The 15908-nt window shown below is 41.8% G+C and overlaps 1 protein-coding gene across 4 annotated transcripts in view; it reads left to right on the top strand.

Annotated features, from left to right (window-relative positions):
* LOC126175432 (solute carrier family 22 member 7-like) overlaps nucleotides 1–15908 on the top strand; it is a 216183-nt gene that overhangs the window by 37702 nt on the left and 162573 nt on the right. For all 4 annotated transcript variants that reach the window (XM_049922231.1, XM_049922232.1, XM_049922230.1 and 1 more), the window contains exons 5-6: nucleotides 1761–1929; nucleotides 11978–12199. In XM_049922231.1, coding sequence (XP_049778188.1) covers nucleotides 1761–1929; nucleotides 11978–12199 — 391 coding nt within the window. The remainder of the gene's footprint in view (nucleotides 1–1760; nucleotides 1930–11977; nucleotides 12200–15908) is intronic.

The following is a 15908-nucleotide window of genomic DNA, read 5'->3' as shown; positions in this document are numbered from 1 at the left end:
CATTTCTTACCCCCAATCCATATTCACCTAATACGTTTCCTTCTCTCCCTTTTCCTACTATCGAGTTCTAGTCACCCATGACTATTAAATTTGCGTCTCCCTTCACTATCTGAATAATATCTTTTATCTCATCATGCATTTCATCAATTTCTTCGTGATCTGCAGAGCTAGTTGGCATATAAACTTGTACTACTGTAGTAGGCGTGGGCTTCGTGTCTATCTTGGCCACAATAATGCGTTCACTATGCTGTTTGTAGTTGCTTACCTGCATTCCTATTTTTTGTTCATTATTAAACCTACTCCTGCATTACCCCTATTTGATTTTGTATTTATAACCCTGTATTCACCTGACCAGAAGTTTTGTTCCTCCTTCCACCAAACTTCACTAATTTCCACTATTCTAACTTTACCTATCCATTTCCGTTTTTAAATTTTCTAACCTACCTGCCCGATTAAGGGATCTGACATTCCACGCTCCGATCTGTAGGACGCCAGTTTTCTTTCTCCTGATAACAACATCCTCCTGAATAGTCCCTCCCCGGAGATCCGAATGGATGACTATTTTACCTCCGGAATATTGTACCCAAGAGGACGCCATCAGCATTTAATCAAACAGTAAAGCTGCATGCCCTCGGGAAAAATTATGGCTGTAGTTCCCCCTTGCTTCAGCCGTTCGCAGTACCACAACAGCAAGGCCGTTTTGGTTAGTGTTACAAGGCCAGATCAGTGAATCATCCAGACTGTTGCCCCTGCAACTACTGAAAAGGCTGCTGCCCCTCTTCAGGAACCACACGTATGTCTGGCCTCTCAACAGATACCCCTCCTTTGTGGTTGCACCTGCGGTACGGCTATCTGTATCCCTGAGGCACGCAAGCCTCCCCACCCCGGCAAGGTCCATGGTTCATGGAAGGGGGGGGGGGGGTAATAACTGTTAATGGTGGTAATTAGTAATTATGAGAGACTTAAGGTTCTGGAGAGGTCATGGGTAAGAGTTGGTCAGAACACAGCTAAAGGACTGCGGGAACTGGATGAGCTTCTTGTACGTGAAGCAGAGCTAGCTGCTCAGCAAATGACAAAAGAAGCAAGAAAGAAAAGGAGGCAAGCACTGGGCTGTTGTGACACTGAAGAAGACACAGACTATGAGCCAGGGCAATCCTAGTGCATGAAAGACGCAGAAATGTAAGTCTGTATAAGAATTTGTAATAAAAAAGTTTTAAACCTCAATATCTTTCAACTACATTTTTTGCAATAAATGACACGTTTTCTATAAAAAGTACTGATGGTGGAGACATGAAATTTTCACAGCTTGCCAAGTGTGAGATTCAACACATATGGAACTAGAATATTTAAAATATCCTGAGTTGTTTTGTTTTTATGTTCATTTATTTACAAAATTATGTCAAAAAATTAAGTGTTTGAAAAAAAAATCATAACATGCCCCACAATACAATATTAGTAATAATTATAGTTCAGTGCATCTAGAAAGGTGCATTCAATAATTATGGAAAATTGTAATTTGGTGTCTTTAAAAGTTTCCAAGATAATGTGTCACAAAATTCGATAATTTAACGTTGGCAGCATGGGACATACCGTCCCCATAAGTCTTGGACAGAAATAATAAAAATTAGTTATTCCATATGTGCTGTCGAAATGAATATTAGCATTATTTTTTGTTCAATTTTGAGGTATGTGGTTTCGGCTGCAGCACCAGAGTATTTTATGACAGGAATTGTAATCCATTATCGATACATCTGTTTCAGGAATCGAACTTACTGGCATCAAACATCGCTCGCTCGTCAACTTTTTGGCATTTGCCTTTTACTGTTTGGGAACAATTTCTATAGCGCTAGCAGCATGGTTGTTACGAAACTGGCTTCAGTTTCTGTTGATTCCATCTGTCCCCTGCTTCATTCCATTGTTGCTACATAGGTAAGTACTTCAGTAATGAAATAGCATTCTGATCTTTTTTATTGGTCTACTGGTTCTCTCTCAATGTGGACACACTGTCGTAAGCTGTATCGACGTCTCCAGTTTATATTTTTATGATATAAGAAATCTTAAAAGTTATCTTTGTATAAAGGATTGAAATATAAAAACTGAGAAGAAATAGATATGTGTGTAGTTTTCACTGACTTAAAGAAGTAAATCAGCTGAAAGGTGAACGTTTCGTAACGGAAGTCGTTACTTAGGTCAATGAATGTGTTGGTTGGAATGTTATATTGTTGTGGAGGTATCAAGAACTTGATTTGAGCATTGGGAAAGGTTGGTGATGGAATTTCTAACCGAGTCTTACTTTGTAGAACAGTTAGAGAAGGAATATGCTGTACATAGAACCAAGGATAAATTTCAGCAAGAATTTATGGACGAAGAAGGGGCAGTTGGCTATGGTAAAATTTACAATTGATGACATTGAAGAGAAGGAGATGTACTTAGTGGTGAGCATGCGATTTCTCATCCCAATGCAAGGCAAAAGTGATTCTAACAAACCGAGTCCCGCCCATAGGTTTAACAGAAATGTGATTTAAGAAACGGGGCTCTGGCAACGCTGTAACTGCGTGAAGTGTAGCCAAGAACATGTATCATGAACTCGGCGCCCTGGCGGAGCTGTCCCATTACCTGAGTGAGACGAAGCAATGCCGTGAATAATGAATATGTAAACTCGCTGATATTTGAGTCGCGTTCGCACCAAACATGTTTTTTTTTACTTCAGTTAAAGCATCAAACTATATCCAGTTTACATCTCCACAATGCAGTGTCTTGTGAATTTCTTTCTGTTAGTGTTGCCTGTTTTTAAACACTGAGACATTACATGAACTTCTTACAGGCCTAAACGACTGTTTGTTTCGTCCATGACACAAATATAGCCAATAGATGGTAATAGTAGACACAGTAACATCATCTGCATCTAGTGAGGCATAAAAACACAATAGGTAAGCTGCACTAGACTGCACATTATGTAATGCACAATAATTCCATTCCATACGTTTGACGTCCAGGCTTATGTTCACAGAGGTGGAACGTACAGTTACGAGCAACGTTCACTTTGGAGAAGATGACCAAGGCGACCGACCGCCTTGCATTTGCAATCACTTCGCTAGTCGCTTGATCACACTTTGCTGGACCCAACGCAACACAGCTGCAATCACTATTGCGAAGTGGCATGCAGGGGAGCTGTTAGATCGCATACATCAACGGGTGAAGTAACTGGTTCCTAAAGGTCCCTAGAAATAAAAATCTAGTGAATTAAGGTCCAGGGAACGTGGAGGCTAGAACATTGGACCTCCACGACCGATATATTTCCTTGGAAATGCTTCATTTAAATAGTTACACACATTAATTCCAATGTGCGGTGGTGAACTATAATGCTGAAACCATAGCTGTCGCCGAACACGAAATGGAATGTTTTCTAATGGGTCATGCAAAGTATTGCAAAGAAACTTATGATACAGAGGCACATTCAACTTGTCTGACAATAGGTAAGGGCCAAAAAGAACTCCTCCATTGATTAAAAAAAACGTTACAATGTTTTTGAAATCTTAGTCATCAGTCCCTAAGCTTTACCGCGCGGCCCCTCGATTCTATCCCACAGGCTTATGCCAAGCGTGCCTGAATGCCAGCTTCATGGGCGATATGTTGGTGATGTTCCGACCAAAAAAAATGGCTGTTTCGGGGGAGGGGGGGGGGAGGTGTTGAAAATACGTTCACGAGTAAGGTAGATTCATCAGTCTGTATCACATTATTTGTGAAATATTCATTATCTTCCACTTGGTGCCAAAGCAATTCACAAAATTGTAGTCGCCGACTTTGGTCTTCTGGTCACTGGTGCTGAGTTAACATGGAATGATGTGGATGCAGTTCTTCATCGTGCAAACAGTTCAATAAGCAGTCTTTGAGATATCTGAGACTGCCTTGCGATATCACGTGTACTTCACCAAGGTGAAAAGTTTCAAGTAACGTTTCCTCTGTTAGTAGAATATGCCTTAGTCCTTGCGTAACACGGCCGGGGGACAACTGTTCTCCCTTTGACCATGCGCCCTGTCTACCCCACGTACCAGGTACTCCCGTGCAGTCGTATTATTTCTGCTCCACACTACTGCTGGCTTGCCTGAAATTATGTATGTAAAAATGCATGCGTGTTTAGGGGAGCCACTCAATACTAAATACAGGCCGGCCGCTGTGGTGGAGCGGTTCTAGGCGCTTCAGTCTGGAACTGCGCGACCGCTACGGTCGCAGGTTCGAATCCTGCCTCGGGCATGGATGTGTGTGATGTCCTTAGGTTAGTTGGGTTTAAGTAGTTCTAAGTTTTCAAAAGGCGCTAAGCACTAGGGGACTTAACATCTGAGGTCATCAGTCCCCTAGACTTGGAACTAATGGTTCAAATGGCTCTAAGCACTATGGGCCTTAACATCTGAGCTCATCAGTTCCCTAGACTTAGAACTACTAAACCTAACTAACCTAAGAACATCACACACATCCATGGCTGAGGCAGGATTCGAAACTGCGACCGTAGCAGCAGCACGGTTCCGGACTGAAGCGCCTAGAACCGCTCGGTCACAGTGGCCGGCTTACGCACTTTTCATTGAATCCCATATCTCATTACTTCACAATGATAGTACTTGCAGCCACACTTGAACTTCCATAATAATGCCTTTCCCATGCAGAGCTACCCACAAAACAACATAGCAGCTCCATGTCCCGTGCTCGACTCTGCAAGGCAGTCACTCGCAAAGATACCATGTAACGAAGCCAGCGATATGACAATACGCTTACACTTGGACGACCTCTGTCGATTACTTGTGGACGAAGATGACTGGTTTACCGAAGGCGTTGCTCCAGGCGATGAAACACATTCTTATTGGGATGGTGGCTTATAGGGTATAGTGATGCATACATACGAGCAGCAGCTTGACTATCAGATGCACCCAGCACCAAAAGCATATTGATATGTTCATCGTTTGTGTACTGCATCGGGAAGCCGCCCTACATGAACCTGAGAGGACCAATTATGGTTGCGCACTATGCAGTTATTACAACACACATCCAGTTTAATGTATCCCACTCTCGTGTGATAGGCTGTTTTCATGTGGCATAGTAATGTTCTGCTAACAAATGACAAGAAACGGGGTAAGGACATCTAAAAAATAAAAAAGGAATCTGAACAGCATTTTTTTTTTTTTTTTTTTTTTTTTGATCCATAGCTACATAATGGATATGGGTTTGATGCCCTATCAGTCCACACAGTGAGCTACAGCAGCTGGTATGGTTGTGCAGACAGATACACGTCCTCTGTGCACTGCGGTGCCCCGCACGATGTGACACTGCAGTTTTTAATTACATTTACATCATCATCATCATCGTCTTCGTATTTTTCTTCTTCTTTGTCTCTTATGACAAGTTTCAAGTGGAAGCTCTCCATCGTGTCCTGTTCTAAGCATTTTCCTCCTTCATCTGTTTACATGCTCGTCGTCTAATGTCATCCATTGTCTTCCTACCACTTCCTCCCATTCCTTTACTTTTTCCTGTATAATTCTTTCTCGCCATCGTTTTCATACATGTGTTTTCAAAATTCACCCACTCTGATTTTGCTGGACAAACTTGCCTTGAATCTGTATGAGGAATCGCATGGCGACCTCCCAGTGCGGCATTTTTTCATCACGTAGTACACTGTGACGTGCGACAGTGTCCCAGTAACAACGAGTAGAGAAGACATGACGGGATTTGGTAGCTCAAGTTTGCAAGTTTGTGGAATGCATGGGATTTTTTGGGGGTATTCTGGGAATTTGTGGTGAACTGTGAGCTTAATTAGAAGGACGCCTGTGGAAGATGGATGTAAAAAGTGAGATTTAGAGATCGTCGTTCAAGGGTTAATACAGTCTGATAAAAATGGGGAGCAGAATTTCTGATAGTTGGTGACGGGATGTAATTCATGTATTAGTATGGTTTAAGCCATTTCTAACTTCCTTTTAGATAGTTTCTAAGACAGGCTTTCATATAAATCTGCAGAAGAAAACCAGGTCAGATGTTTTATTGTTTTAGTAAGACTTGGTACGACTTGCGAAATCATAGTGGAGACTGAGGTGGACGTTGAGGAAGCAAAATCGATGGTTGGTTCGCCTACTACTACATTAAGAGGTTGTAGACATTTAAAGAAGACATAATATTATGAATGTGTAGATGAAGTGATGTTTGTAAAGCTGAGAAAGGTGGGTAGAGGGCGACGAGAGAGTACGGATCATCCGAGGTAGACTCGTTTATACTTTTACGATAAGCTCGGGCACTGAAGGTTGAAGTGCTTTCAACGGCACTCAAGTCTTCATATAATAAAAGGAACTATCATAGGTTATAGAAACTTCCAGCTGGGAATATTTGGCAGGGGATTTCTACTTCCATCATTTGCGTTACACCCTCCGTCAGAACAAAGACATGAGTACTATTTCTCACGCCTCAGATAAAAAAAACATGTAAGCCTACTCAAAAAGAAATAAGAATGTTCATTAGGAAGCTAAGGAGAAGAATTTTTAAGATGAAGTGAGCTGAGAAAATGATGGAAATAGCTGACGATTGAAGATTATTGGAAGTGATCAGAAACAGGAAAAAATTGTCGCTGGGAGGTATACTGCATAGCAATTGTCGGCAAGAAACAATTATAGAGGGAAAACCAGAAGGAATGACAGAAAGGATTAGGAAGATAATGGATGACGTGGAGGACATTAGACCATGAGCATGCAAACAGATGAAGGGAGATGCTCAGAACAGGACATGATGGAGAGCTTCCACTTGAAAACTTTCATGAGACAGATAAAGAAGAAGAAGATGGTGATGATGAAGTGTGATTGTAAATGTAATTATTTATTAGCTTGCACAACAGAGTCGATGACTTGCTCGATATGTTCATTGTGCTTTTGGTATTTATTGGCTCAGACGACTTAGAATGAGAAATAGGAAAAATAATCGTAGCCTCACCTGCCTCTGCAAACGTGAATACCCTGAAGAGCCAAAGAAACTAGTACATCTGCCTAATATCGTATACGGCCCTCGCAAGCACGCAGAAATGCCGCAACACGACGTGGCATGGACTCGACTAACGTCTGAAGTAGCGCTGGAGGGACCTGACACCATAAATCCGTAAGAGTACGAGGCATCCCACATATGCTTAATAACGCTCATGTCTTGGGAGTTTGGCGGCTAGCGGAAGTTTTCCTTGAGGCTCTGTAGCAATTATGGACGTGTGGGGCGTCGCACTATCCTGCTGGAATTTCCCAAGTCCGTCGGAATTTACAGTGGACTTGAGTGGATGCAAGTGATCAGATGGTATAATTATGTACGTGTCACCTATCAGTGTCTTATCTAGACGTATCGGGTGTCCCATATCACTCCACGCACACGCCCCACACCATTACAGAGCCTCCCCCAGCTTGAACAGTCCCCTGCTGGCATGCAGCGTTCATGGGTTCATGAGGTTGTCTCTATACCCGTACACGTCCATCCACTCGATTCAATTTGAAACGAGACTCGTCCGACCAGGCAACATGTTTCCAGATATCAATAGCCCAATGTCGGTGTTGACGGGCCCAGACGAGGCGTAAAGCTTTGTGTCGTGCAATCATCAAGGGTACACGAGTGGGCCTTCGGCTCCGAAAGCCCATATCGATGATGTTCGTTGAATGGTTCGCACGCCGACTTTTGTTGTTGGCCCAGCATTGAAATCTGCAGCAATCTGCGGAAGGGTTGCACCTTCTGTCACGTTGAACGATTCTCTTCAGTCGTCGTTGGTCCTGTTCTTGCAAGATCTTTCTCCGGCCGCAGCGATGTGGGAGATTTGATGTTTTACTGGATTCCTGATATTCACGGTACACTCGTGATATGTCTTACGGGAAAATTCCCACTTTATCGCTACGTCGGAGATGTGTTGTCCCATAACTCGTGCACCGTCTATAACATCACATTCAACTCACTTACATCTTGATAAACTGCCATATACAGGCGTTGCCGACCGCGGCGCCATATTCTGCCTGTTTACATGTCTCTGTATTTGAATACGCATATCTGTAAAACTTTCTTTGGCAATTCATTGTAGCTCGCGAGGTGTCAAATGCATCTTTGATACAGCAAGAATAATTCTTCGCTGTTTCAGCAGTGTGACGGTTTGTAGTATTTGATTTAATGCATTAAAATTTTTGATCTGCACAGCACCGTCACAGACATGAAAGAAAGAGTAAATTCCTACGAAAAAGTCATTAACAATATTATAGAAAGGACGTAGGTTAAATGAATAATCACTGCAGTACTAATTCTAGAACCATCAGACTTTTAAAAAATATTCTTTTTATTGATTTAGCATAAGCAAAACAAAAAACTGACAACTTCGTTCGTTAATAGCTTAAAGTGTACCTAACCTTGCTTATTTGAGTATCATTCAGTATAATGTAGGGATTAGTCTTTCACAAATGAAATCATAAATACGCTACGTTTCTGGCACAATTAAGATGTTCCAAATGAAATTATTACATCCCATTTGGAAGTTCTACTATCCTTCATTAACTTTCTCAGACACATTGTAGTGATAACTACCACTCATCAACGTGATACTGTTGACGGGAACCATTTGTTTCACTCAGTCAATCCCGTACCTCAAAGACAGACGACAAAAATCACCATTTACTTCTTTGATTCAAACTTTTCATCTGGTGGTATGGCTGTGGAAAATGCTTTAATACACTGAAACTTAATTGCATCCAGCTGTAGGTGTAATGTAATTATTATTAGTAATTCATTATTAACTATGATGAAACAATTTATTTTGGCAAACAGAATTCACGAATATCATAGGAGACAATCCGCGATTTTCTATATATATATCTAACGATTCTGTTTTACAATTACAGGTAAATCATATTCACACTGTTCTGTAACAAATGGGTTTTCTTTATATTAACACCTAAACTTTTTCTTTCAATCTCGTCCTTGTGTGCGCACCCTGTTTTACACTCATCAGACACACACAAACACAGACAGATACATTCGCATGGCTCTGAATTGTGTGTGCATTTGATGCTACCATTCACGTGGAATGTCTTATAGTTAAGAATCTTACAGTGTGTAAGCGGCTGCATTGGCACTGAGTATTTGACAGCAATAGAACAATAAATAACAATAACCTTGAAGCAGCCATATTTCCCTGAAATCTGTGGAGTACAAACCACTCGATCGTTGGGTAGTATAGGATACTGTTGATAATTAATCAGAAGTAAATATATTTACCATTGGGAAACGTAACGTAACACAAAAGGTAAACAGGTATTGAAGGGAGGCAAAAGATGACACAATCAAGAAAACACTATCCTGATACAGAAAAAAAAAAAAACAGCAAGGCAAATAGAGACATAGATTAGCGAATTTTTAATTTATTACGTTTTATTTTTATTATTTACTTGTCTTCGATACTACTGATTTACACAGCCATGGGTCTGCTTTCAGAATTCGTAAATGATGAAATGGATCGTCTAAGAGGTTCAGAAACTTTTGAAAATATTTCTTTCATTCTCGTTAGTGCAGAGACGTAGGTGACAAAAGTAATGGTACAGCGATATAACGTATACAGATTGCGGTAGTATCACGTACACAAGGTATAAACAGGCAGTGCATTGGAGGAGCTGTCATTTGCACTCAGCCGGCCACTGTAGCCGAGCGGTTCTAGGCGCTTCAGTCCGGAACCGCATTGCTGCTACGGTCCCAGGTTCGAATCCTGCCTCTGGCATGGATGTGTGTGATGTCCTTAGGTTATTTTGGTTTAAGTAGTTCTAAATCTAGGGGACTGATGACCTCAGATGTTAAGTCCCATAGTGCTCAGAGCCATTTGAACCATTTGCACTCAGGTGATCCACGTGAAAAGGTTTCCAACTTGCCTATACCCGCACTACGGGAATCAACAGGCTTTGAGCGCGGAATAGTAATTGGAGCTAGACACATGAGCCATTCCATTTCGGAAATCTTTAGGGAATGCAATATTCCAAGATTCACAGTGTCAAGAGTGTGACGAGAATACCAAATTTCAGGCAGCACCTCTTGCTATGGACAACGCTGTGGCTGACGGTCTTCACTTAATAACCGAGATCAGTGGTGTTTACGTTGAGCTGTCAGTGCTAACAGACACACTTCATGAAATAATGGTATAAATAAATGTGGGACACACGACGAACGTATCCGTTAGGACAGTGTAGCGGCATTTGGCGTTAATGGCGTTGGTTGGACCACAGATGACTGGAAAACCATGGCCTAGTCAGATGAGTCCCGATTTCAGTTGGTAAGATGTGGTGGTAGGGGTTGAGTGTGGCGCAGACCCCACGAAACCATGGACCTATTTCTCAACAAGGCACTGTGCAAGCTAGTGGTGGCTCCACAATGATGTGGGCTGTGTTTACAAGGAATGGTCCGGACCCTGATTATGTTTGGCTACTTGGAGACCATTTTCAGCTACTCATTAACTTCATATTCCCAAACAATGATGGCATTTTTCTGGATGACAGTGCACCATGTCACCGGGCCAGAACTATTCGCGATTGATTGGAAGACTATTCTGGAAAATTTGAGCGAACGATTTGGCCATTCAAATGGCTCGACATGAGTTCCATCGGATATCTGTGGGACGTAATTGAGAGATCAGTTCGTGCACAAAATCGTCCATCGGCAACACTTTCGCAGTTGTCCGCAGCCCGTGGTTTCGGGTGGCGTTCTCGCTTCCCGAGCACGGGGTTCCGGGTTCGATTCCCGGTGGGGTCAGGGATTTTGACCCGCCTTGAGATGACTGGGTGTTTGTGTTGTCCTCACCATTTCATCGCCATTCCTGAAAAGTGTCAAGATTGGCCCGAGCAAAGGTTGGGAATTTGTACGGGCGCTGTTAAGTGCGCATTTGAGCGCCCCACAAACCAAACATCATCATCATCACTTTTGCAGTTATGGATGGATATAGAGGCCGCAGGGGTCAATATTTCTGCAGGGGACTTCCAACGACAAGTAAAGTCCATGCGATGTCGAGCCGCTGTAATACGCCGGGCAAAAGGAGGACCGTCACGATATTAGGATGTATCCCACGCTTTTGTCTCCTCACTGCATGTCTCATGCATCTGTAAGTATTTAATGTAGCTCCTCCCTTTATTACATCACATTTTAATTTTCCTTTATGTTTTTATTGCTAATGTTGTTTCTTCCCCACCTCTACTTTACTTTAGCTTTTCTGCTGTTATTTTTCTTTCATTCTAGCCGCCCCCCCTGCCCCCCCCCCCCTCCCCACTCGAGTTTAACCTTCAGCTTGCATCTTGAACGACTCGCAGTTGTCAGTCACTTGCGTTGTCTTTTCATAGGTTATGCTAATTAGCTCATTACTTTTTCTAGTTCTGATTCTTGTGTTTTAATATTCGTACTGAGCGAGGTGGCGCTGTGTTTCGCACACAGAACTCGAAAGGACGTCGGTTCAAATTCGCACCCGGCCATCCAGATTTAGGTTTCTCGTGATTTCCCTAAATCGCTCCAGGCAAATGTCGGGCTGGTTGCATTAAAAACGGCACAGCTGATTTCCTTCACCGTCCTTTCGTGACCTGAGTTCGTTCTCCAGCTCTGAAAACTTCGCTGTCGAGGGAACTTTTAACGCTAATCTTCCTTCCTTCCTTTTGATACACATGACAAAATTTTTATTAATTCCTCTGCTTTACTCCTACATAATATTAATAACAATAATGGTGCCAGTATATTAATTTTCTTCCATTATGCTAAGTGAAAAGTGCTGAGATAAAAACTGAATGATTCATTCAAGTTATTAAAGTACATGTCTGCCTTAGCAGCTTTATTCAAGCTAGATTCCGTCTTTCTCACTTATGAGGTAGGTTGGAGATTACTGACATCGTAAGGGTATGCATAAGCGTTGTTGCAATTATAAGGAAGAGGTGGGCCCTGCAGCCTGATATCTTTTTATGTTCCGTAGGTATTTGCCAGAATCTCCCAGATGGCTGCTCGGTAAAGGGCGACCAGAGGAAGCTCTCAAGGTTCTGGAGAGTGTAGCAGCAACAAATGGAAAGCCCCTGCCTTGTGACACATGGATGAGGCTTGCTTACCTGTCTGAGCAGAGGACTCCACGCATGGACATTAGAAGCATCGTTACAAACAGGAACCTCTTTAAAAACACGGTTTTGTTGGTTATTAGCAGGTATGGGAATGCAAATCGCTTTTCATATAATTTTTGTAACTCGAAAGAAAATGGTGCTTTATGACGCTACGTAATGAATATATACTTCCAGATCATCAGATACGCCGTGAACAAAACAGTTGAAAGAATAATCTCAGCACACTACAGTCGCCTGCTGATAACAGAAAACGATGAGCATTCTTAATGTTAACATTTGATATTGGTACATATTTAGTTAATTGCGATTTAAGTGCTTTTCTGTTCTATGTATGGAAGGCTTTTAAAAATTGATCTTAGTCTCAGCTGAAAATTTGTGGTTTTGCTGCTTATAAACGCCTTCGTTACTTATCTAGTTATTTTCAGTGTCTTCTCACTGAATGCAACACTAAACTGTGAACACATAATTATCCAGTTATCAGTGTGACACTGTGGGGCAATCATCACAAACAGCAGGGTAGCGTTCATATCTTTAAACTCTGTTCGTCCAGCTACCAGTGTTACAAATGCATGTTTGCTCTGACTTAGTCCTTTTATTTGTGTGTTTCATCAGCGATACGCACTCCTTTGGAAGAGCCAATTCCAGAAAATGCTACCAAAGAGCAGATAACAGTTCGTGACAAGAGCTGAAATAATGGCAACGGCGAATTTTAATGATTTTTTTTCCTCATTCAGAGAAAAAACAAGTAACTTGCCTAGATGAAATCTATGGTACTTGACTATGTTTTCTTATTGTTATATTTTCTTGTTAATGGCGTATATAGTTTGCCAGTAGAGGTTTTGTGACCATTTAGGCACAACGTATGATTCAGTATTCTTGTTTACAACCACAAAGTGTAAACATTCTAAACTGAAAGAAAAAGTACTAAGGCTTCCTAAAAATATTGTAAGTTATCAGTAAAACTTACGAAAATAGTACTCAAAGATTAATTATGTACAGTCTTTGACATAAAACCTGATCTGCGACCAGCTTTCAAAGCGACTGTGTAAGATGAAAGCCTTCCACCTGGAATTGTTTTAAGCAAGGGAGAAATTTCCGCAAGTTCGAAATATAAGTGCTGGGCAATGTTGGAGCCGCCTGTCTGAAAGTTTTACCTATGAGAGGATTTACCAGTTTGGACACCTGCTGTGTGTGCTCTGTAAAATTCCAGCAAGGGGAGTTGTGCACGGATGTTATCTCAGGGTCACTTAGCTTTGAGAGCTCAGTCCCGCTTTTCTGCGGGTATATGAATGGAAACAGGAATGACTTGGCGCTGTCTCAGATGTATTGTGTATTATATACTGAACCGGAGACCTAGAAACGACAAAGACGCTTCATACCACTGTAGCCCTCAGTGGTTCACAACCCCACAACAGGCCACAACAGTCCATCCACCTCACGGCCGCCCCACACCGAAACCAGGGTTATTGTGCAGTTCAGCCCCCAGTGTCTCATACCAGACGAGTGTAGCCTCAAATGTTTTCATGATAGAGTAATTATGATGTACACATACGTAGAGACAGTGCTAGCGCAGCAGTCGTCGACATAGTGTAACTGAGGCGGAATAATTAGAACCAACCCGCATTCGCCGAGGCCGATGGAAAACCGCCTTAAAAACCATCCACAGGCTGACCGGCACACCGGACTTAGACACTAATCCGCCGGGCGGATTCGTGCCGAGGACCGGCATGCCTTCCCTCTCGGGAAGCAGCTCGTTAGACTGCGCGGCTAGCCAGGCGGGCGCTGTCTGAGATGCTAAGTTAAAATGGGGAGTGCTTTAGAGGCAAGAAGTGAAGATATGCTGCCAAGGCCTTTTATTTCTGCCGACCTCGGCTGCGGACAACATTTGAAGGGAAACGCACACAAGGACATATTGGAGGTTTGTAGAAAAGGCTTAAGATTCCAAATTACCTACAGCACGATCGAAATTCTCCTCAGATACAGTGAATAATATAAGATTTTATTCCTCGGTACACAAATTTGGGAATCTCATTGCCTTTATCCCACATCCACTATGTAGAAGTAGTCTATCTATATCCGGATCCCGCTCCAGCTACTGCCGGGTCTGGGTGCTGACGAGTCCTCTCCATTTGGCTCGGTCCTCCCACCACTTTTCTTCCTCCACTTGCTGACCGTGTTCTTGGGTGCTCTCTAGGTCTTTTTCCATCCATCTTTAGTTCTAACATAATTTTGGGGAGTCTCTGCCCATGCATCCTCTTAACATGCCCATACTATCTTAATCTCTTTTTTTGCAATTTCTTCTCTCATACTTTCTTGTTTAAGGTCCTTTCTAATCTCTACATTCCTTACTCTGCCCATTCTTGTTTTCCCCCTCCTGCTTGCTGTCTGCTCCAGTCCGTTTCTGTCATTGCCCATTTTTCTCCACCACAGGTGACAATAGGGAAGTAATAATTCTTATACATAAGGAGTTTTGCTTTTTCTTGAAACTTCCTTATTCCAAATCAGGTGTTTTATTGTTTGGTAGAAATTTCCTCCTTTCTGTAACCTCCTATTAATTTCGTTAGTTAGTCTTCCATCCCTAGATATTTCACTCCCCAAATAAGTGGAACTTTCTACCACTTTGAGGGGTTCTCCATTCAAGGTCATATTTCCGTTGATCCCTTTTTCTCTTCCAAATACCATTACTTCACTCTTATCTTTATTTATTTTTAATCCATACCTTTCCATTATTTCCTTCCACGCATCAAGTTGTAACTCTACATCTACCTCTTTATCACCCCATATTACCATATCATCTGCAAGAATCATCCTTTTGTCTTTTTCTTTTACTATATCTTTAACTGCCCTATTCATTCCCTCCATCACAACATTAAAAAGTACAGGAGATTGAATACTTCCTTGCTTAAGTCCTTGTCTTATTTCGAAGTATTCAGAGTTCCCCAATGGTGTTGTAATTCGACAATTGTGCCCTCTGTACATTGTCTGTATTACATTAATGTATCCATCTTCTATATTTATCTTCTTCATTTCTTCCCAGAGTCTTTTCCTGTTAACTGAGTCTATGTCTATAAAAACCATTATCACCCTTTTCTTATACTCCGAACTTTTTTCCATCACTTGACGGATAGAAAATATTAGGTTGATCATGCTTCTTCCTTTTCTAAACCCATGCTGTTCTTCACTCAGCTCCTTTTCTATCTTTTTCACTTATTCGATTTAGTAGAATCCTTTCAAAAATCTTGGCTTTATGACTCATAAAGTTTATTCCTCTGTAATTTTTACAAAGTCTTTTATTGCCTTTTTGAAGATGGGAACAATGTCTCCTCTTCTCCAGTCGTCAGGTATTGTACTATTTCTCCACACACTTGATGGTACTCTATACAGCCACTGCATTCCCACTGGACCTGCTGCTCTTACCATGTCCACTAATACTTCATCAGGTCCTGGCCCCCCCCCCCCCCCCCCAATTCATCTTCTTCACAGCTATTTCCATTTCTTCCAGTGTAATTTGTCCTAATTCTGCTTCCCAACTTCTCTCAGTTTCTCCATTATTTGTTGTTTCCTTGCATACCTGCTCCTCAGCGTTTAATAGTTTCTTAAAATGTTGTTTCCAGAGATCTTTTATATTCCGTGGATGTTCAATCACGGTACCATCCTCTGTTTCCATCTTCACTGGTACTTCAGAAGCCTTCCTTTTATTTGCCATCATTTTATAGAACATTTTCTTATTGCTCTTCACATCTTCTTCCAATTTTTTTTTTTTGCAAACTCTCACCATGCCTTTTTCTTTGC

Source organism: Schistocerca cancellata, chromosome 3, assembly GCF_023864275.1.
Source record: "Schistocerca cancellata isolate TAMUIC-IGC-003103 chromosome 3, iqSchCanc2.1, whole genome shotgun sequence".
NCBI classification, from domain to species: domain Eukaryota; kingdom Metazoa; phylum Arthropoda; class Insecta; order Orthoptera; family Acrididae; genus Schistocerca; species Schistocerca cancellata.
The sequence above is the reverse complement of the archived record's forward strand: the minus strand, read 5'-3'. Positions and strand labels throughout refer to the sequence as shown.